The sequence below is a fragment of the Gasterosteus aculeatus genome, chromosome 4, assembly GCF_964276395.1.
Source record: "Gasterosteus aculeatus chromosome 4, fGasAcu3.hap1.1, whole genome shotgun sequence".
In the NCBI taxonomy this organism is placed as follows: Eukaryota; Metazoa; Chordata; class Actinopteri; order Perciformes; family Gasterosteidae; genus Gasterosteus; species Gasterosteus aculeatus.
This window is the reverse complement of record NC_135691.1, coordinates 35,473,387-35,495,527: the sequence shown is the minus strand read 5'-3', so window position 1 is coordinate 35,495,527 and position 22,141 is coordinate 35,473,387. Positions and strand designations below refer to the sequence as shown.

The window sequence follows — 22,141 nt, the reverse complement described above, 5'->3', positions numbered from 1 at the left end:
CTGCTGGAGTTCCCGACGGGGATCCGCTCGCTGAGTCACCTGAAGGAGCTGTGAGTCCTGCACGTCCGTCCCCCTTCATCAAAGCTAAAGACCATTAGAAGATTTAGTCCTTGAAGCACTTTGATCTCCTTCGTATCAGAAATCACCTCCTTCTCCTTTACAGCGGCTTCCACAGCAACAAGATCCAGTCCATCCCAGAGGAGGCCTTCAGGGGGAACCCGTCCCTCACCAGCATGTTCGTACCGTCCTCCACCTCACATCCTCCACCCCACGTCCTCCAACCCCCACGTCCTCCACCTCCCCCACATCCTCCACCCCACGTCCTCCAAAGCCCAAGGCCTCCACCTCCCACACGTCCTCCACACCCCCACGGCCTCCTCCCCACGTCCTCCACACCCCACGTCCTCCACCTCCCACACGTCCTCCACACCCCACGTCCTCCAGCCCACGTCCTCCACCCCACGTCCTCCACCCCCCACGTCCTCCACCCCACATCCTCCACCCCACGTCCTCCAGCCCACGTCCTCCACCTCCCACACGTCCTCCACACACCCACGTCCTCCACCCCACGTCCTCCACCCCCCCACGTCCTCCACCCCACATCCTCCACCCCCCCACGTCCTCCACCCCACGTCCTCCACCCCCCACGTCCTCCACCCCACATCCTCCACCCCACGTCCTCCAGCCCACGTCCTCCACCTCCCACACGTCCTCCACCCCACATCCTCCACCCCACGTCCTCCAGCCCACGTCCTCCACCTCCCACACGTCCTCCACACACCCACGTCCTCCACCCCACGTCCTCCACCCCCCCACGTCCTCCACCTCACATCCTCCACCCCCCCACGTCCTCCACCCCCCCACATCCTCCACACCCCACGTCCTCCACCCGACGTCCTCCAGCCCACGTCCTCCACCCCACGTCCTCCACACCCCCACGTCCTCCACCCGACGTCCTCCAGCCCACGTCCTCCACCCCCCACGTCCTCCAGCCCACGTCCTCCACCCCACGTCCTCCACCCCCCACGTCCTCCACCACACGTCCTCCACCCTACGTCCTCCACCCCACGTCCTCCAGCCCACGTCCTCCAACCCCCACGTCCTCCACCTCCCACACGTCCTCCACACCCCCACGTCCTCCACCCCACGTCCTCCAACCCCCACGTCCTCCACCTCCCCACGTCCTCCACTTCCCACGTCCTCCACCCCCCCACGTCCTCCACACCCCCACGTCCTCCACCCCCCACGTCCTCCACCCCGCCACGTCCTCCACCCCCACGTCCTCCACCCCCACGTCTTCCACCCCCCCCCTCAGCTCTGTGACGACGGACCATCAAGCCACTTCTCTGCTTCCTCTTGTTTTCATAGAGTTTTCTATGACAACCCGATCCAGTCCGTCGGACGATCCGCCTTCCAGGACTTACCGGCGCTACGCACACTGTGAGTGAAAACAATTTGAACGAGTCCGCCACCGTTCTGTGTGTGTGTCCAGATGTGTGTTGGTGTTTAATGTGTTACGTTAAACACATGTTGAGACTGTAAACCATCGTTGTGATTGGATCCCTCAGCTCGCTGAACGGAGCAGCAAATCTCACCCAGTTTCCAGACCTGACGGGAACCCAGAGCCTGGAAAGCCTGTAAGAACCCCCCTCCGGCCCCCCTACACACACACACACACACACACACGCACACGCACACACACACACACACACACACACACACACACACACCACACACACACAGAAACATATCGTCACTGTTTGCTGTTTCAGTCGACATCAGTGTGTTTTGAGAGCGAAGCTCAAATCAAGCTGCTGTTATTAAAACGTTTTTAATTCAGTCTGAATAAAGACCGACCTCCCCAGATAATAAACACCTCCACAGGGTTTATTTTCTTCTTCTATTCAAACTCCTGAAAGCAGCGTGTTCAACGTTAACTGTCTTCTTCCTGCCACTAAATGTATTTTATTGTATAGTAAATAGAATCAGCCTACATCCAGGACACAGACCACCTATGATGCACCTGAACACACCACAATGCTCCTTAACACGTTCCAAATAACACAGTCACGTCTGCATCTGTTCCTGAACACACCGTAGTGAACGTAATCATCTTGTAATATCCTTAAACACACCATAATATACTCTACGTGCATTTGAACCATCCAGTGTTCCTGAATGCAGCATAGTATTACCTAGCTGGGATGTGCCTGAACGCACCATGTTGCTGTTTGAATGTTGCTGAATGCATCATAGCGCTGTAACACAGTCACATGCAACATAATACACCATTATGTGGTTATGCACCTGAACGCATCATAATGTGTGCGTGTGTGTGTGTGTGTGTGTGTGCAGGACTATCACAGGGGCTCGGATCACCTCTCTGCCCAGTTCATTGTGTGAGCAGCTTCCGAACCTTCACTTCCTGTGAGTCCTTCGTTTACTACACATTCAGTCCATTGACGATGCAAATATTATTATATGAACACGCAGCAGAGAAACAAAACTACAAACTCCTTTGTGAATGTGAAATGTGTGTGCACACGTCGCCCTGACGCAGGCTTGGTGCTGATGCTTGTGTGACACTGAAACGTTCTCTGCAGGGATCTGTCCTACAACCAGATCCAGACCCTCCCCAGCTTCTGTGGCTGTGGCAGCGTTCAGAAGATGTGAGTTTTATTTACTCTTTTATCTTCTGTTCCATTGGACGTGACCACGGATTAGCTAAAAACACACATCGCAATATTAAAGTTACCAGGAGGAACCTTTATGAAGCGTTGGCTCCGGCGCCCCCTGTGGACTAAAGCGGTAGTTTCTCTGGTTCCACTGACATCTTCTCTCATCTTCTCTCAACGCTGCAAAAAAGATCAGTCATTATTATCAAGCTTTTGATAACTTGCTTTGTACTGATGTTGTTTCCCTTTTCTGCTTTAAAGACAAAATAACATGAACTATTGTCACTGACAGCTGTGTGAGACGTGTGTCACAATGTGTGCGTGCATGCGTCTTTACTTCAGGATGTATGTTAAATACCTTCCAATAACCTACAGTTGTGTCAAATGTATCTGTAATCTGAACACATTCATTACAGTAACGTTTCATTTCTAATTATCCTGAATGTAATTACGTATTGAGCTTCTCCCAAAGCAGTGAGATCGCAGCTCTCTGTGGGCCGTAAAACAAATTAATAACCATGGAAATATTTCAGATGGTGTGTGTGTGTGTGTGTGTGCGTGTGTGTGTGTGTGTGTGTGTGTGCGTGTGTGTTGCAGTGATCTGCACCACAACAAGATAGAGGAGCTGGAGGAGAACACCTTCCAAGATCTGGTCTCACTACGCTCTGTGTAAGCACACACACACACACACACACACACACACACACACACAAAAACAGGCTCACAGAACTGTGTCCACGCAAGTCGATGGAAGGTTGTTGGTTTGAATCCCTCCCTGCATCCTCTGGTTCAGCGACTTGTCGTGGAACAGGTTGTCGTCAGTGAAGCCGACGTGGTTCTCCGCTCTGCCTGCTCTCACCAAACTGTGAGTAACTGAGTGAAGATGTCAGATAACAACCTGAATAAATCCCGGTAGCGATACCGTGTTCAGGTACAAGTACCTCAAAGTTACTCTTCTACTTTCCACCTCCGGTCACGGAGGGATGGAAACGTCCTGTGCTGTGAAGTGATGCAATGGATTCTGTGTCTGTGCCTCCTGCAGCGACCTGTCGTCCAATCAGCTGTCGTCTCTGCCTCTGATTGGTCTGCAGACTCTGACTCACCTGCGATTGGCTGGAAACACGCAGCTGATGGCGTTAATGCCGCAGGAGGAGCTGCCTCGAGTCAGGTGATCGCTCATTTATTGTCACATGACTGTTGATCTCAGATGAACTAATCACGGCTTCGTAGTTTCACTGAGGCGCTCAGGATTTAATGCTTTTAACATTACAAGTTTAAACTTTAACTACGAATGACTTGAGATGTCATGGTTTTGAGGAAATAACGCTGTAGTGCTCATCGTGCTTTTCCTCATGCAAAGTGTTCAAGGACCGTCGGAAAAGATTATAATCTGACCATAACGATATTTTCTGCAGCTTCTGGATGTGAACGGTGAAGTTAGGCGACTGTTTAAAGAAAACGTGCGTTTCCATCCAGCCGGAAACGTCCAGTTATTATTTACACACAAACAAATAACAGCCTTCTAGCGTTAAGACACAGTCCAGTGTTTACTGACCACACCTGAGAGTCAGAATGCCAGACAACGGTTTACAGCGTTGGGTTGAACACCTGTTGTCGTGGAGATAAATATCTGAATCAAAGTTTATTGTGTTTATTGCAATCATCAATTTAAACTAGTTGTAATAGTTATAAATGATGTATTAATACTGATTAAACTACTAGCAGTACATCAAATATTTCCTTACAAACTTCAAAATGAATTGTTAATGCATCGATACTGAAACAAGTCATTCTGCTTCATACTTAACTTTATCTTGTGTAAGATATTGAATGCAGGAAGTCCTTCTTCCACATGGACACAATAAAGGAGTAAAAATGGGGTTTGTTTGTGTGTTCAGGGTGATGGAGCTTCCTTACGCCTTCCAGTGCTGTGCCTTTGTCTCCTGTGAAAGGAGAGGAGGAGGAGGAGGGTCTTCCTGGGAGAGAGAGGAGGCAGTAGACTCTGTGAGAGAGACCTCCGTCCTCTCCAGCCAAGGTGACCCAGAACAAAACTAAACAACAACAAGAAATCAAAGAAATTAGAAGCTTATTGGTATTAAGGAGTTAAAGATGAGAATCACCAGAGAAACTATTATCCCGGTACCTCTGCTACAATATTTACGTCCCGAAAATTATTTGCAACGATACTTATGTCGCGATACTCATGTCGCGATACTGACATCACGATACTTATGTCATGATACTCATGTCGAGATACTCATGTCGCGATACTCATGTCGCGATACTCATGTTGCGATACTCATGTCGCGATACTCATGTTGCGATACTATTATCACGATACTTATGTCACGATACTCATATCACGATACTTATGTCACGATACTTATGTCACGATACTCATATCACGATACTTATGTCACGATACTCATATCACGATACTTATATCACGATACTTATGTCACGATACTCATATCACGATACTTATGTCACGATACTCATATCACGATACTTATGTCACGATACTCATATCACGATACTCATGTCACGATACTCATATCACGATACTTATGTCACGATACTCATATCACGATACTTATGTCGCGATACTCATATCACGATACTTATGTCACGATACTCATATCACGATACTTATGTCACGATACTCATGTCACGATACTTATATCACGATACTCATGTCACGATACTCATGTCACGATACTCATATCACGATACTTATGTCACGATACTCATATCACAATACTTATGCCACGATACTCATATCACGATACTCATGTCGCGATACTCATATCATGATACTTATGTCACGATACTCATATCATGATACTCATATCACGATACTCATATCACGATACTCATGTCACGATACTCATGTCACGATACTCATGTCACGATACTCATATCACGATACGTATGTCATGATACTCATATCACGATACTTATGTCACGATACTCATATCACGATACTCATGTCACGATACTCATATCACGATACTCATGTCGTGATACTCATATCATGATACTTATGTCACGATACTCATATCACGATACTCATGTCGCGATACTCGTATCACGATACGTATGTCATGATACTCATATCATGATACTTATGTAAGCCTAACACCCTTTTTGGGTTTCAAACACATTAGTTTGCAACCTTTTCAACCTCTTTTTAGCCAATCAAAACAAAGGCAAATGTTTTTGATCCCTGATCACGTTTTGTTTCTCACTACTTTCCGATTGTTGATGATCCATTTTAACAGACTAGTCGAAAGGTTTAATTTATTGTTGCAACATTGATATTATGAAACATATTTCCCCTCTAATGACAAACAATATTGCGATCTTATTTTTGTAGATTGATGTTTCAAAGTAAAAGTCTTTTGGAGACTGAATGCTCTCTTTGTCTGCAGTTGATCAGGACTGGGAGGATTTTCTGTTGGAGTTTGAAGAAGAACCTAAACCTCAACACTCTGTCCACTGCAGCCCTGCACCAGGTACATGTTACTTATATAGTACATGAGTATCTCTATGTACTGTATATTCATCATTACTATTTCACAATAGCGATGCTGTTTTAATTATGTGTCATTTTATATTATTATAATTATTGTGAGTTTTGGGGTTTCAATGCTTCAGCAACATTATTTTCATTTTACTTTCATGCAAATGAACCCACATTCAATTGGATTGACTACAGGGAAAATCAGCTGGTAAACAAAGATATATTTTATACAATATATATTTTTCAGTGACATGCTTTCGCAGAAATTGCGTTTCCAGTCTCTCTTCTGTCCTACAGTTATTTATTATTTCTCTTTTCAAGCGTTGACACAAAGTTTTGAAAACAAAGGAAACTGGAACAAATTGAAGTATTTTTTTAAATTGAAGTTCAGAAATGTTTTGAGAGTAATTTGAGTAATTTTGAGAGAAACAAACTGTTAATCTGTAGGGAAGAAGGATGTGATTGATTGATCGGGTGTGAAGCCCACTGACACGCGTTCAATTCTCCTCTAGGTCCGTTCCGCCCCTGCCTCCATCTGCTGGGCGGCTGGTTGATCCGCGGAGGGGTGTGGCTTATTGCAGGCCTCTCATTGGTCAGCAACGGTCTGGTCGTCCTGTCAATCTTCTTCTCCCCCGCCTCCTCGGTGACTCCACCCAAGCTGCTGATTGGCCTCCTGGCGCTGGTGAACGGCCTGATGGGCGTGTGGAGCGGCTGGTTGGCGGCGGTGGACGCCTGGACGTTTGGCGGATTTTGGAGGTGATCTAGATTTATATTTACGCATCGTGGCAACTTTGACTACTCTGAAAAAATGATCTCCGCTGAAGAAATGTCTTCTTATCAAGTGATATCTAGCAATTTCAAAATAAAAGTCTCAGGTGTGCACCTGGTGTGTGATGCAGGTACGGGGCGCGGTGGGAGAGCAGCTTCCTGTGTCGCCTCAGCGGCTTCCTGTGTGTGTTCGCCTCGCAGACCGGCCTCTTCCTGCTCACCGCCGCCGCGCTGGAGCGCTGCCACACCGCCGCACGCCGCCGCGGCAAACCGGAGGGACGCGCCGGTGAGGGAAACAAACACACCTGGGTGGTGCGGTCTGATCTCTCTCCCCCTCCAGGTCGCTCCTCGCCGCTGGGCGCCCGTCTGGCGGTGTGTCTCAGCTTCCTGTTGGGCGTCGCAGTCACGCTGCCCCCCCTGGTGGCCGGACACAGTAGCAACTCCCTCTGTCTGCCGCTGCCTTCCTCCTCCTCCTCCTCCTCCTCCTCCTCCTCCTCCTCCTCGGCCTTCTCAGTCTCCGTGGTGCTCCTCGACTCGCTGTGCTTCCTCCTCATGACGCTCGCCTACACCCGCCTCTACTGCCGCGCCAACAAGGCCGCCGCCGCCGAGGAGGAAGAGGAGGAGGAGGCGGCCTTGACTCGACACGTGGCCTGGCTGCTCTTCTCAGACTGCCTCCTCTACCTCCCCGTGGCCTTCCTCTCCTCCTCCTCGCTGCTCCGCCTCCCCGCCGCCGGCCCGGAGGCGGCCAGGGCGGTGCTGCTGCTCGTGGCGCCGCTGCCGGCGTGCGTCAACCCGCTGCTGTACCTCCTCTTCAACCCGCTCGCCCGGCAGGAGCTGGCAGCGCTCGCCCAACGGGTGCTCAGACGCCGCGGGGGGGGAGGGGGAGGGGGGAGGTACGACGAGGAGGCGGAGAAACAGTCGTGTGACTCCACCCAGGCGCTGGTGGCGGTCGGAGGCGCGAAGGAGGAAGAGGAGGAGCAGCCGAGAGGAAGACAGCAGGGCAAGACGCGACATTCAGCGGCGTTTGTTCCTCATCAATAAACGCACACAGACACACACAGTGTGTGGTAACAAATCAGAGACGCACAAAGCAAAAATAAATACAAAACATGATCAAACAAGACAGAAGAACGTTGATATGTCGTAATATCAACTCTGTGATTGGTCGATTTCAGGCTCCCACACACACACACACACACACACACACACACACACACACACGCACACACACGCACACACGCACACACACGCACACACGCACACACACACGCACGCACACACGCACACACACACACACACTATAAGCAGTCAGCAACTTTTATTTTGAAAGATGACGAATTACAGCCCTGTGTTACTCAGCGTGTGTCTGTGTGTGTGTGTGTGTGTGTGTGTGTGTGTGTGTGTGTGTGTGTGTGTGTGTGTGTGTGTGTGTGTGTGTGTTTGTGGGTCTTTGGAGAACTTCAGCGTCTGTGTGAGTTTTGTCACACAATCATAAAAACACACAATAAGCAGCAGTTGACTTGTTGTGAGTAATAATAGTTGTTATTAATGGAATAATGCGGTTGAATTTGTTTGTTGGATCCAAAGGATCAATGAGACAAACATTTATTGATCATTTATCACCAAATGTCGGCTGTTAAAAGAGAGAAGTTAAGAAGTTTTGTGTGACGACGCCACTTAGGAGGTGAAATCTGAACAAAGAAACAAAAGAGTCGTGAATGAGTGTGTGTGTGTGTGCGTGTGTGTGTGTGTGTCTGTGTGTGTGTGTGCGTGTGCATATTGTAAATACAAGCTACTGTGACAATCCTACGTCCTCATTGTGTAGTGAGAAGTGTTAAATGTGCACATTCACGTCTTTATTTTCATTTTATTCACACGGGTCACATGAACGTTTCTGCTGCAGATGGTTTTGAATCATCTAGCAGAATAAGTACGACGATAATAAAAGGTAATAACAACCATAATAAACGGATAATAAAGCAGTGACACGCTGGTTTACTGCTCTTATTATTATTAAAGCTTTTATTACATTTTTGTTAAAAACAGGTCTCAAATTGTTAAATTGTTACTTTTTTCAATCTTTGAATTTGTGTTTGTTTTGTTTACTTTTGTCTTTTTTGTTTTTCTAACGGTCCCAATTTATTACTATTTGTCTTTTAAAGTATATTTACTGAGGTTCTGTACTTAAATACAATCATCAGGTACTTATACTTCTTCTAAACATAAAAAATTCATTAATTTTGATGTTCTTTATTGTTTGATAGATATTCTTTATTTAACACAAACCATAAATCAACTGATTAATAATGATGACGTATTAAAGCATAAGATAAATCTTTATTGATTGTTAAAAAATTCTGCATTAAATGAAGTCTTAAAGAATTAGCTCGACTTCGACGCTGCAACGTACATGAACACACAAGAAATTATCTCACGTCGTTCAGTTATCAACTCTTCCTCTTCACGTTCTGAATGGATTTACTTTTAACTTGTAGTATTTATACACCGACTCTTGTACTACTTTTACTTTTAGAGATCAGATTTTAATCTCAATGTCACTCGAATAGATTTAAATCCTTCTGTCTGTCAGAAGGTGAGTCAGTGTAAATATTTAAAATCATTAAACAGAAAATGTTTTTAACTCAACTCAGTTTTCTTTATTTTAACTGTTGTTACAAACTTTTGAAAAGTCAGAAGGTTTTAAAAATGATGTAAGTATGAAGAACTAGTGTTTTGTTGCATTTTAGTTCCTTTTTCTTTGTTTGTGTGGGCGGGGTCTCTCTTGTCTGGCCCCGCCCCCAGTCGTAACCATGGAAACCAGCATCGACTGTTTAAAAGTCAGGTTGATCTGCTGTACTTTCAACAATCAACATAAAAACATGATTTGTAGACTTTTGTAAAATATTGAAGTGTTTCGAGTTGTTTGGACGCATTTAACCGTTAATTAAAGATTTTTGTTTTTGCAAACCGCTGTGACTCATTCACACTGATAAACGAACACAAAATGAGGCATCGATCTGGACCGACAGGTTTGAAGGGTTTTTATTTACATACATAATATTTTAAAGTAGACATTTAAAACTATGATTTATAAAGTTATTATACATTGATTAGTACTAATCTACTTATTGAACTGCATCTCAGATTCACAGGAAGTGGCGGTGAAGCCTCTGCTTGATGTGTGTGACGTGGTTTTATTCACTTAATGATTTATTAATCCCACACGCATGAACGTCCTGCAGAAACTTCTTCTTCTCTGGTGGTTTTAGCTTTAAATGCAGATTAGGCAGCGTTGTGACTTTTTCTATTTAGCCACAATTAGTTTATATATAATAAACTTTGTAGCCAAAATAAAACAATTTAATGAATGGAAGACATGGAGTCGCTGTGACCTACAAAATAAAGTACCAACAAACACTAAGTGAACCCTGCTGGTTCATTCTTCTCTCTTTGTCAAACTCACTTTCTTCAGTGTTCTGCACGTGGTGTTAGAACCACTAAATGGAACCATTTCTCAGGTGAGGAAAACGTTTGCTTTTAGCATTCAGTGTGCGTGTGTGTGTGCGTGTGTGTGTGTGTGCGTGCGTGCGTGTGCGTGCGTGCGTGCATGTGCGTGTGTGTGCGTGTGTGTGTGCGCGTGTGTGCGTGTGCGTGCGTGCGTGCGTGCGCGCGTGCATGTGCGTGTGTGTGCGTGTGTGCGTGCGCGTGTGCGTGTGCGTGTGTGTGTGTGTGTGTGTGTGTGTGTGTGTGTGTGTGTGTGAAGGTAGACAGTGGCCCAACAGACATCTTGATTGGGTTTACTGCCCAGCTGTTTCCCTTTGTCTCCAGTCTGTATGCTAAGCTAAGCTAACATTTAGTGCGGTCAAACTTCTACTCCTGGGTGTGTTTCCCCAAAGCGTCTGTTTGTCCCTTTTTGAGGTTCAAGAGGACGTTTTGGAACGAGCGGATGTCCGTACGTGTCCTCCAGCAATAACGTGTGTGTATGTGTGCCGCTCCGTTGGCTGGATTTATGGCCTCATCACACACACACACACACACACACACACACACACACACACGCACACACACACACACACACACGCACACACACAGGTGTGTTGTACGCCTGCGTCAGGTGTGTGAACGTCTTTCCCCTTTTTCCTGCTCAGAGCTCAAAGTTCAGACGGACGAAGGCGATTCCCGAACGCCACCAGCAACAAGAGGAAGAGTCCGTTCCTAAAAGGTCAGCTCACCACTTCAGAACCAACGAAGAAGACAGGTTGGGAGGACGTGTGCGGCCACGCGTCCGTCTCCAACGACAGATGGGTTGTACCTGAGGAGGACGAGTTCAAACCGACGGATCGACCGTCGGCCATCTTGGAGACACGGACCGGTGTGTGTGTGTCACGGACATTTTGGCTTTCCACCTCCGCGGCGTTTTCTCAGGTGTTCGGTGAGGATTCTGGACGCTGAAGCTCCTGTGATAAGTTGTGCGCTCTGAGTGTTAAATCGGTCGCCTAAACAAACCTGCAGCTTATTAATATATTATTGTTATTGTTGGAAACAAGGCGGTTTCACTTCCGCTGCTGATTCCTGTTCGTCAAAGCGACAGATTTGAATGTTTCCCGTCACGGAAAAATGTGTCACAACTGTTTCTTTTTCTACAATAAGACCTTCTAACCACGTCAGCGTGTTCTCCATTTATTCCTGCTTGAAGCGTGTGTTTCTTCACACCTTGAAGCTACTCAGTGTGAAGTTTCAAAGCTTAAATATTCAGTAATTTGACATTTATCTGTGTGTAAATGGTCGTGTGTCCTCAGCTCCTTCCTGCCCGGCTGCAGGGCCTCCTGCTGGGCGGCATGGAGCACGCGGCGGGCCGGCTGCCCCTCGGGGTGCTGGGAGAGAACGAGGCGCTGCAGCAGTTCTTCAGCGGTGAGCAGCCTCCGGACTGTGCAGTTGAGATGATCCACCACCATGAATGTCCAGTTTCCAGGAGACCTTTAGATGATAAACAAGGTCCTCAGGGCCTCGAATTCAATCTTTGGTTCCTGAAGAGGATCGACGAGTCCATAGAGAGATTGATGTGGTTCCTACGGACCTTGAGAATACTCATGTTGTCCTTCAGGTCCAGGTAGTTCTTGTGGACCTAAGTGGGCTCAGTGATTCTAGAGGAGGTTCTACTAGTCCTGAAGATGGGCCGATGTGTTCCTGAGTGCATTAAATCCGCCTGCAAGTGAATCGGGTTGTAGAGAAAGATTTATTGGTCCTTGGAGAGGAAGAAGTAGTCCATGTAAACCTGAGGTGGCTCTTTAGGGAAGAAGATGTAAAGCTCTTCATGGGTTATTGAGACGACTTCATCGTGGGAACGTTTAACGGAGTCAAGATCTCGTGTTGAAAAGATTCTAAAGGAAGTTCAAAAGGGGCTCGAGGTGGATGGAGACGTCCTAAACGAAGAGGTTCCACAGGTTGTACTGATCCTGAAGACGTTGTCCATGAAGAGATTCCATCCATCATGGAGAAAGAAATAAGTATCTTTGAGGAGAATAAGTGCAGAATAAGTTTTCACGTAGTTTGTCTTTGAGGAAGTTTGAGGAGAACAAATTACAACTGTAAATCTTTTAGACACATTTACACACTTAAGTGCTGAGATTTATCTAAAGCATTTGCAATGTATCCGTGTGTGTGTGTGTGTGTGTGTGTGTGTGTGTGTGCAGCTCAGGATGTGAGCGGCGTGTTGGACAGCTCGGTTGCCGTGGATACGAGCATCCTGGAGCGGTACCTCAGTAACGACATGGATCCCAACAGCTTGTAAGATTCTCAATCACATTTAAACTCTCTTGCCTGTTGAGTTCACGGCCTTCTACATATTTGCTCCCAGAAAGTCCAATAAACATATTGTTATTTACGATGATGCACTCATGTGTTGCTGGAAACTTCACGCTGCCGACGCGTCGGCTGTGTTGTTTGTATGGCTTGTTTTCCCAGCATGCTCCCTGAGTCTCCTCCTGACTCGAGCTCGGAGGCCTGTTCACCTGCACAGATCCCAGGTACAGCGTCATGTTTTCACTCTAAGACCAGTTTCAGTTTAAGAAGATCGTCCTTTTATACATTCGAAGTCTCCACGACATTGTTTATAAACGGCAGCTCAAATTTTCAAATCAAAGTTGAACCCTGAACGAAAAGTAAAGGAAAATGTACTTTTTAAATAGCTTAATTCAGCTGAAACAACTAGGCCGACTCATTTACTCAGTGTTTACATCTCTGGTGTGTTTTCTTTAAAACTGTAAAATCTACTTCTCTGATTGGCAGACTTCCACAACGAGGCGTCTAATTGGTCGAACCAGCAGCGCGTCCAGCCACCACAGCGTCCCGCCCCCTTGACGTCCTGTTGCTTTAAGGGCCGAGGCCCCGCCCCCCACAATTTGCTGACCCCCGATCAGCTCCTTCCGCCCCAGCCCCCACGCCGCTCACCTGAGCACCTGCACTACCTGAGTCCAGAGGGCCGCCCACAGGTTTACGCCCCTCCCTCCACGCCGGTGCCCCCCTCCATCAGCTACGTCACGCCCTACGAGGTCCCCGCCGTGTCCAGACCCCCTTCAACCTACCTGCTGGACTCATCACTGCACACCTGGTAAGCAAACCTCCGGTGACGTCCGCTTCGTGGGTGGAGGTCTCTAGTGATCTGCTATCTGGAGATCAACCTGGATTCAGATGGCTGAAGCATCCTCCTTATGGTGGTTCCTGATAATGACAATCAATAGTCATTATTGGGACTGTCAATAGGTAGAAATTAACTAATTAATCGCATTTTTTGAAGTTCATTCATCTCGATTATTGGCAATTAATGAATGTTGTTGTTTTTGTTGTTGAATGATGAATGTTTGTTTTTCTTCTTCTGTTGTTCTTCTTCTTCTAAATCAAACATGTAATAAGTATCACTGAACAAAACTTGTTTAATTGTTCTTGGAGGCAGAATTCCACCGGGTGGAACATGTTGAACGAGCAACTCTTCCAGCTAGCTTAGCCTGGCAGCTAGCTTAGCATAGCGGTGCTCCCGTCTTGCTTTCTCCGATGTAACTGACTGCAGCTGGCGGCCGTTTTGTTTCCGTGGTCATCTTCCGGTTTACTTCGGGTCTAATACCGGGGGAACTTTAACTTTATTGGATTAATCTTGATTAGATTAACGCTTTTATGTTGAGAGCCCTATTAAGTTATACATCAGATAACGAGGTATGATCATAGTTCTGTCCTGATAAACAATATGGTGACTCTGTCTTGTCGGTTGTTTGTTGTCTCTTGCTTCTTCAGCTGCCCAGAGAGCAAAAAAAGGAGAAGATCTGAGTCCGAGGAACCATCTGGGGGAATCGAGGCCTCCTGCAGTGAAGGTGATGGGACCCGAGGTGGCAGTGTAGGGAACAGCCTCAGCGGTTTGGGATCCTACCAACTTCTCACATGGGAACACTACAGGCCGGAATGTTGGACAACTTCATACAATAGCAGCTACGAGACGATGTGAGCGTAGGACCAGCTTCAATTTAACACCCTGCACGAAGGAGCCATTCCAACGCCTTCTGCTGTTTCCAGGTCTCCTCCCGCCTACCACATCGACACCGATAAAGGCTTCAACTACTCCGCACTGGACGAGGCCTTCGTTTGCCAGAAGAAGAACCACTTCCAGGTCACCGTTCACATCGGCGTGACCGCAGAGCCGAAATACGTCCGAACGGCCGGCGGGCCGCAGCAGATCGACCACTTCCTGATTAAAGTGTTCGGAGTCAAGGTAAAGACAAGAGGAAAAACCTCTGTGCCGCCTTCCTGCATGAACACTGACTTCTCACAAGCAGCATTCAGCATCTCGTTGAGCGCTCGGGTCGATTGGGAGCGTCATGTGCTTCATGTCTTCATGTACGTCTTGTTCCTCGCAGCTGGAATCTCCGAGCCACCTGGTGACCATCGAGCAATCTCAGCCCGACCGCAGCAAGAAGCCCTTCCACGCCGCCAGGTGGGGAGGCGTGCCGGCATGCACCGGGTCCTGTGGCATCAGCCGTTCAAACATACCGTTCCGTGACCGTACCGTCCGTGACCGGCAAAGAAGACACAAAGTTTATTTAGACTCTGACGTCCAAAGTGATGATCACCATCAGTAGAGATCTCATCTCTACTGATCAGGGTGCAGTTATTGATGCATATTTGGGTAGTTAGTCGTCATCCTTGGGGTCTGGTATCTATTAAAGTATTTTATTTATAAACCATCGGTCAACTGTGGCTATTGTGCATTCTCTCTTTGTTTTCAGTGTTCTACATGTTAAACATTTAGCAAAATCTGAAATTAAATATATAAACATATTCCACCAGGGTCAGTTTGCCCAGCGGCAAAACCACCAAGGTGACGCTCGGCCGACTGCACTTCAGCGAGACCACGTCCAACAACATGAGGAAGAAAGGCAAACCCAACCCCGACCAGCGGTGAGCGGGTGACCCCATGAGAGGGTGAACGGAGGAGAGAAGCGTGTTTCTGAGTGTGCGCGTTGTTCTGTAGATACTTCCAGATGGTGGTCGGTCTGTACGCCGCGGTGGGAGGAGCCGAGACGTTCCTCCTCACAGCTGTGGTGTCGGAGAGAATCGTCGTCAGGGTAAAGACACCGAACGTCAAAACACAACCCCCCCTACAACCCCTCGCCCCCCCCACCCCACAACCCCCCGTCCCCCCACCCTGTCCTATTGACAGAGCTGTGGCCCGTCTCCGCCCGCAGGCCTCTAACCCGGGTCAGTTTGAGATGGACGGGGACGGCCCGTGGCAGCGCGGCGCGGCGCAGGACGCCGTGGTGTGCCAGGGCCGCGTGGGCATCAACACCGACTCCCCCGACGAGGCGCTGGTTGTCTGCGGCAACGCCACGGTGATGGGCGCCATCATGCAGCCGTCCGACCGCCGCGCCAAAGAGAACATCCAGGAGGTGAGAGGGCGCCGCGCCGCTCGGCCGGACGTCTTTTCCCACGTGTCGGTTTCATGGCGAATGTGTTTCCTCAGGTGGACTCTGAGGAGCAGCTGAGGAGAATCACACAGATGAGAATAGTTGAGTTTGATTACAAACCGGAGTTTGCGTCCAGCATGGGGATCAACCACACCCACCAGACAGGTGACGACACAGACAACGGCGCTGCCACTGTGACGCGCTCACGGTCTCAGGCGAGTGTGACGCCTCCTCGTTACGTTTCAGGTATCATCGCTCAGGAGGTGAAGGAGCTGCTTCCATCGGCGGTGACGGAGGTCGGAGACGTTTCCTGCTCCGACGGAGAGAAGATTCATAACTTCCTCATGGTGGACAAAGTAAGCTCCTCCTCATCTTCCTCTTCCTCTACGGAATCTCACTTAACAAAGAATGTATGTTGAACTGTGTTTCCACTGACCCTCCTCCTCCTCCTCCGTCTCCTCCTCCTCCTCCTCTAGGAGCAGATCTTCATGGAGAACGTGGGCGCGGTGCAGCAGCTGTCGAAACTCACCGACAACCTGGAGACTCGGATCCAAGAGCTGGAGGTCTGGAACCGCCGACTGGCGAAGCTGAAGAGCCTGACAGGCAGCCTGCGCTCCACCGGGTAGCTCCATCCATCCATTTATTCATCCATCCATCCATTTATTCATTTATTCATCCATCCATTCATGCATCCATCTATTCATCCATCCATTCATTTATTCATCCATCCATCCATCATTCATTCATTCATTCATTCATTCATTCATTCATCCATCCATTCATTCATCCATTCATCCATCCATTCATTGATTCATCCATCCAACCATCCATTCATTGATTCATCCATCCATCATTCATTCATTCATTCATCCATCCATCCATTCATCCATCCATTGATTCATCCATCCAACCATCCAACCATCCATTCATCCATCCATCCATCATTCATCCATCCATCCATCATTCATTCATTCATCCATTCATCCATCCCTCCATTAGTTTAAAGTTCAGTTTACAATTAGTTTTTGCTCTTAAAGTAAGAATTATTTATACATGATCTGGATTTTAAAAAACGGAATTTGAAAAAAGTGTAAATTAATATGATTTGGCATTAAAGTTCTCGTATACAAAATAAATCGATCAAACGCGAAGCGCAAAAATAATTACTTTGAAATGGTGCGTTTCTTTTGCAACTGCATGTAATCTGTGTCTGAGGTCAATTCAGGTTATTATGTCCAACCCCACAAGGGTCTATCAGCCTGTGTGTGTCTGTGCGTGTGTGTGTGTGTGTCTGTGTGTGTGTGTTACATCACAGCGGCATCCCGTGTTATCTGTGCATCACAGTTCAAGGTCATGCGAGTCTCTGCATGACACTCAAATCGTTTACGTGAGTGAATAAATGAACAGCCGGCTTTGAAGAGATTCAAGAATAAACGGCGGATAAAAGAGGAAGTTTTGATGAAGCGTCAGAATGTTTCCATTTCCCACAATGCCTTTCAACAAGAAAGGCATTGTGGGAAATGACTGAGTCATAGTTGCCCAAAACAGGTGGAAGGACAGAAGGTCAACAGCTGAACTCTGGTCAAGGTCACACAGAGAGTAATGGGTTGATAAGGAACGGCTCTCATTGGTTGAACATGTGTGTTCCTACAAGCGCAAAAGAACGTTAATACAAAATGTTTTTGCTCAATATATTTATTACATCGTAGCAGCGTGTGGTAAAAAGAATTGCTCAACGTCCCATTTGTTCCATGATATACAGAAAGCTACTCAACGTTCATTTAAATCCTCATATTCTGCGGTTTTGTCTTCGGTGATGAGAAGGAAATCCACTGGTCCATCCGTGTTCTACCAGCTGGAATCGTTGTGTTTTCACCCAACAGAAAGAGCAGGAAACACAGCAGCGCGTCGACGCCGCCGAGTCCCGAGGCCTGCAGGGCCGCCAGCGCCCCGGAGTCCAGAGGCTGGAGTCAGAGGTGCCGCCGCTGCCTGCAGCACAGAGTCCTTCAGGTCACCATCTTCACGCTGCTGGCCACCATGGCCCTCTGGTGAGGCCTGCTGTCTCTTCCTGCTTGCACTTCCCGCACGCAACATGTGCCGCTGAGTCAACGCGATGCTGCGTGTGCTTGTGTGCAGCGCCATCTCCATCACGGCTCTGTATCTACTGGCTGATAAGGAGGAGGACGTTGACAAGAACAGGTAAGAGAACAACGCAAACATTGAATGACCTTCACAGCTCACAGCGACCAAAGAGGAACCACCATCACCGGACCAGTAACCCCCCCTTAAACCCCGGTACCCTTCAAACACGTCGCCATGGAAACGCCCGGCGACACACCATCCAAGCATCGTAACAGTCACCTGGCAGCAACGGTCTAACCCTAACCCTACCCTGCATCTCTAACGGTCTGACCCTAACCCTAACCCTACCCTGCATCTCTTAACGGTCTGACCCTACCCTGCATCTCTAACGGTCTAACCCTAACCCTACCCTGCATCTCTTAACGGTCTGACCCTACCCTGCATCTCTAACGGTCTGACCCTACCCTGCATCTCTAACGGTCTGACCCTACCCTGCATCTCTAACGGTCTGACCCTACCCTGCATCTCTAACGGTCTGACCCTACCCTGCATCTCTAACGGTCTGACCCTACCCTGCATCTCTAACGGTCTGACCCTAACCCTAACCCTACCCTGCATCTCTAACGGTCTGACCCTAACCCTGGGTTACCCTGGGTAACGGTCACCTCTTCACCACCGACCGTTGCTTTACATCCCCCATTACCGTTTGTATTGGTTTATTTCTCGTTGCTGACGTACGTTGACTACCTTTCACTTTATTATTTTAATGAATTAGTTGCTGACTCCAAGTCCACCTGTGGTATTTATGCCATAATGATCCATGACAATGACCCCATTGTGTGTCCTGTGTGACAGCAGCGTGTCTCCTGCGCACACCACAGCCTGGAGCAGCACAGGTAACCTGCACCCCCACACAGGGCCCCTGGTCCAGCCTGGTGTTCACCGACGTCTGCTGACTACTTCTCTTTACCAGTCCCGACCCCCGGCCCCCCCGGCCCCTGGCCCCCGGACGTGGACTTCTGCGACCTGCTGTACTGCGAGCGGGCGTACTGCTGTGGAACGCCTGCAGGGGGCGGCGCCGACTCCAACGTCACCGCCGACGAGGCAGCAGGAGGAGAAGCGTCCGAGCCGACGGGTAACGTCGGATGTCTGTGTGCATGACGTAGATGCTGGTCTGATGGACACTGGACGTCATCACCGACGTACGTGGTGCTGATTCTCATTTATGTTTCTACAGAAAGAGGGAAAGAAAAAGTGTACGGCGACCTAAAAAATGACCGAGACTGTGAGTTTTCTCTTTCTAGTTACTGGACTTTAAGCAAGAATTAACTCTCTGAAGCAATTTAATGAAACTTGTCCACTTCATCAGGGACGAACACCTCCATCCATTCCTTCCTGATCAAAGAGAACCAGCGCGTGATTGACAGTAAATACTGCCTGACAGGCCAATGCGGGTGAGTGAGGACAGCAGAGCACTTTGGATGAGGAACCTGAAGGGAACATTTCTCTAATTTGGTTCCAATTATACGGAAAATAAACATGTGTTTTAATTGGTACTTTCCTGTCAAACGATTCACTCGTGTACGTAGATGCACATTTGAATTCGTAGCGTTTCCATTGATTTGTTCCGTGGTTCCTTCAGGCCGAGTAGATACACCTACAGAGTTCCCATCAGCCAGTTTGTCCCGGTCAACATGAGGGTCACTTTGCTCATGAAGTAAGTACTGACAGACCAGATCTGCTCCAAACACCGCCGCGAAAACCACAATCCAGACGTGTGTCGCTCGATTAAACCAATGAACACAACCTCCATGATCTGGAAAACACAATTACCAAGTAAATGGCTTTTAATGAATAAACATAGAAAATGCTGTATTCATTATTTGTATGATGAGAATAATAAAAAAGAGGAAACACAAAGTGAATTAAAATAAGGAACGATTGAGGTGTTTAGTGTCAACAAATGGATTTAAATTCAACATCTTCAATGTTTATAGTGTTCGTGTTAATAGTAATAGCTCATATCCCTCAAACAACTTTTAGAACTGATAGCAGTAAATTAGCACAATAGCTAACGTTCTACTGTTAGCATTAGCATTAGCGTGTTGGCTAGCTCACCGTTTGGGTAAATTGAGATGGTTCGTCTCCGTAGTTGTTCTAGGAGACGTGTATGTGACAGTAGATGAATTTGATCGATTGTTCCTGGGTAGCTCCACGGAGCTGCTGGTGGTTCATCTGTGCGGCCTCGACGAGTCGGTCACCTGCTCCGCTCTGCTGGACATGAACGCCGTCACCGAGAGCAGATACCCGTCAAACACACAGGTAGACGTCCTGGAGGAACCTCACCTGAGCACCAACAGCTTCATTCAGACATTTCAATTTGAGCATTTCACACCTTTTTGTGTGTTTAACTACTTCACATGAGGTTATTCCAGATATGTGGACGTGAATATCATTGTTCATTAAAAGAGGCCATTTTATTCCTCATGCATTCTCACAGACGTATTTAAGTACATCCATTTATTGCTTCATGGACAAACGTATAGAGACTAATGGAGCCTGTGATGTAAAAGTATGCATGAACCCCCCCGGATGAGCCTGTGTGGGTCCATGTGATGCCTTCAGGGTCACGGAGGTTCCAGTCCACCCGCTCAGTAAATAATGCAGCGTGCGTGCGGCAAACCCTGATGAATAATGGGTGTGAGGCGGCGGCGTGCTAATCACGGCTACGCTGACACGAATCCGCGGTGCGGTAACACGCAGCCACACGCGTGTGACGAGCATGTTGGACCTTCTCCAAGCAAAGCGTGTTCATGGCATTGATTCACAGTCGGTTGGTCCTGAGGTGGCGTTCAGGATCCCGGATGAGCGCGTCTTTGTGTGTTGTGCAGGGAGAACACCAGTGGCCTCTTCACGTGGCTCGTCTTCATCACAGCTCCTATCACTTCCGTTCCACGGCGGCGGTAAGAAACTCCTCTCGTGTCTCGTCCTTGGCTTCCATACAAGATGTTTCCTGTTTACATTATTATTTCATCGACAGCAGATCTACGAATTACAGTTGGACCCTTTAGGATGAAAAGACCTTAAAAATAATCACCACGTTCTCAGCATCCAGACGTTGAAGAGACGATGCCACGAAGTTGGATTAAAACTTACTTTTCTCACAAAATGTAAATTTTGTTTAATCAGGAGCCACAAAAACACCCAAAGATGGAAAAGTCAAAGCGAAACGCTGCTCCTGTCGTTTAAATTGGACTTTTTCAGGAATGATGTACTCGTGTTTTTAAAGAAGTCAGAACGTACTGAGAGACAAACATTTAGTTTGGTACAAATGCTGCATATTTACTTAAACTGAGACAACACTTTTCCTACTTTTATCGAGACAATATATATAAATATATATTGTATCTATCTAACAATACGTTTCTCCTCTCAGGGCCAAGCTGACTGCAGTACCGACCACCACTACGCGGGGGCGCTCTTCACTGACTACTACTTCCACTTCTACAGACGCTGCACAGACTCTCAGACGCACATCTAGAGACAAACAACTGAGTGTGAATGTTAATATATGATGGATTACATTTTATTTTATAGGTTTCACTCCGTAAAGTCATCAATCATTTTCTATTTAAATGGTGATTCCAACATGAATTGAGCTTTATTTTTTGGCTTCTCTCTAACCTTTATTTTCTGTGAGATACTGTGCTGTTTATTACCTTTTTAAAAGAGAAAAAAGAAAATATGAGTTTAGTTTAGAGCTGATTTATGCAAACTGTGATGAGGCACATAGGATTCTTTTATAATATCCCAAATAAAACATTAGTCCACTTTGATACTGGATACTCTTCTAGATTTAAGCATTAAGGAAAACAGTTTGCTGTTTGAATAGCACCAATTACAAGAAGTTAGTTACTTATTAAAAGTAAGAATGTCGTTGTTAAAGTGTGAAACTGTTAATTAATTAAAGAATTCATCTTTTCTATGAGCTGGGCTGAACATGACTAAATCCACATTATGAGAAATAAAACTATTAAACAGTCTCTCAAATTAAAAAAACTAAAAATCCACAGTGTGTCTGGAAGGTAAAACATTTCATCAGTTAAGAAACTTTCATGAATCACTTCAAACTCTGTGATGGT

At 47.2% G+C, this 22,141-nt stretch overlaps 2 protein-coding genes across 3 annotated transcripts in view; both read left to right on the top strand.

Annotated features, from left to right (window-relative positions):
• LOC120815265 (leucine-rich repeat-containing G-protein coupled receptor 5A) overlaps positions 1–8,087 on the top strand; it is an 18,611-nt gene extending 10,524 nt beyond the window's left edge. For both annotated transcript variants that reach the window (XM_078100815.1, XM_078100814.1), the window contains 13 exons: positions 1–50; positions 164–235; positions 1,369–1,440; positions 1,569–1,637; positions 2,356–2,427; positions 2,604–2,669; positions 3,273–3,344; positions 3,469–3,540; positions 3,718–3,843; positions 4,574–4,710; positions 6,107–6,190; positions 6,711–6,954; positions 7,098–8,087. The exon at positions 1–50 is cut by the window's left edge and continues 19 nt beyond it. In XM_078100815.1, coding sequence (XP_077956941.1) covers positions 1–50; positions 164–235; positions 1,369–1,440; positions 1,569–1,637; positions 2,356–2,427; positions 2,604–2,669; positions 3,273–3,344; positions 3,469–3,540; positions 3,718–3,843; positions 4,574–4,710; positions 6,107–6,190; positions 6,711–6,954; positions 7,098–8,007 — 2,046 coding nt within the window. In that variant the 3' untranslated portion in view covers positions 8,008–8,087. The remainder of the gene's footprint in view (positions 51–163; positions 236–1,368; positions 1,441–1,568; positions 1,638–2,355; positions 2,428–2,603; positions 2,670–3,272; positions 3,345–3,468; positions 3,541–3,717; positions 3,844–4,573; positions 4,711–6,106; positions 6,191–6,710; positions 6,955–7,097) is intronic.
• A 3,103-nt stretch (positions 8,088–11,190) lies between these two features.
• myrfl (myelin regulatory factor like) lies at positions 11,191–21,987 on the top strand. Its single transcript, XM_040170250.2, has 24 exons — positions 11,191–11,398; positions 11,766–11,877; positions 12,660–12,753; positions 12,931–12,992; positions 13,255–13,576; positions 14,254–14,457; positions 14,530–14,725; positions 14,871–14,947; positions 15,301–15,411; positions 15,485–15,578; positions 15,699–15,899; positions 15,974–16,082; positions 16,164–16,273; positions 16,394–16,539; positions 17,801–17,965; positions 18,054–18,116; positions 18,855–18,895; positions 18,973–19,134; positions 19,237–19,284; positions 19,369–19,453; positions 19,642–19,716; positions 20,210–20,321; positions 20,891–20,962; positions 21,436–21,987. Exons 2-24 carry the CDS (start codon positions 11,805–11,807, stop codon positions 21,538–21,540), a joined length of 2,727 nt encoding a protein of 908 aa, XP_040026184.2. The 5' UTR covers positions 11,191–11,398; positions 11,766–11,804; the 3' UTR covers positions 21,541–21,987.
• The last annotated feature ends 154 nt before the right edge of the window (positions 21,988–22,141 follow it).

What these genes read in the sequence shown, in the direction of transcription:
- myrfl (XM_040170250.2), top strand. Translation starts at nt 11,805, where the DNA reads ATGGAGCACGCGGCGGGCCGGCTGCCCCTCGGGGTGCTGGGAGAGAAC. An exon ending in ACTTCCTCATGGTGGACAAA is followed by an intron (nt 16,274 to 16,393) that starts GTAAGCTCCTCC and finishes CTCCTCCTCTAG; the next exon opens with GAGCAGATCTTCATGGAGAA. An exon ending in GATACCCGTCAAACACACAG is followed by an intron (nt 20,322 to 20,890) that starts GTAGACGTCCTG and finishes TGTGTTGTGCAG; the next exon opens with GGAGAACACCAGTGGCCTCT.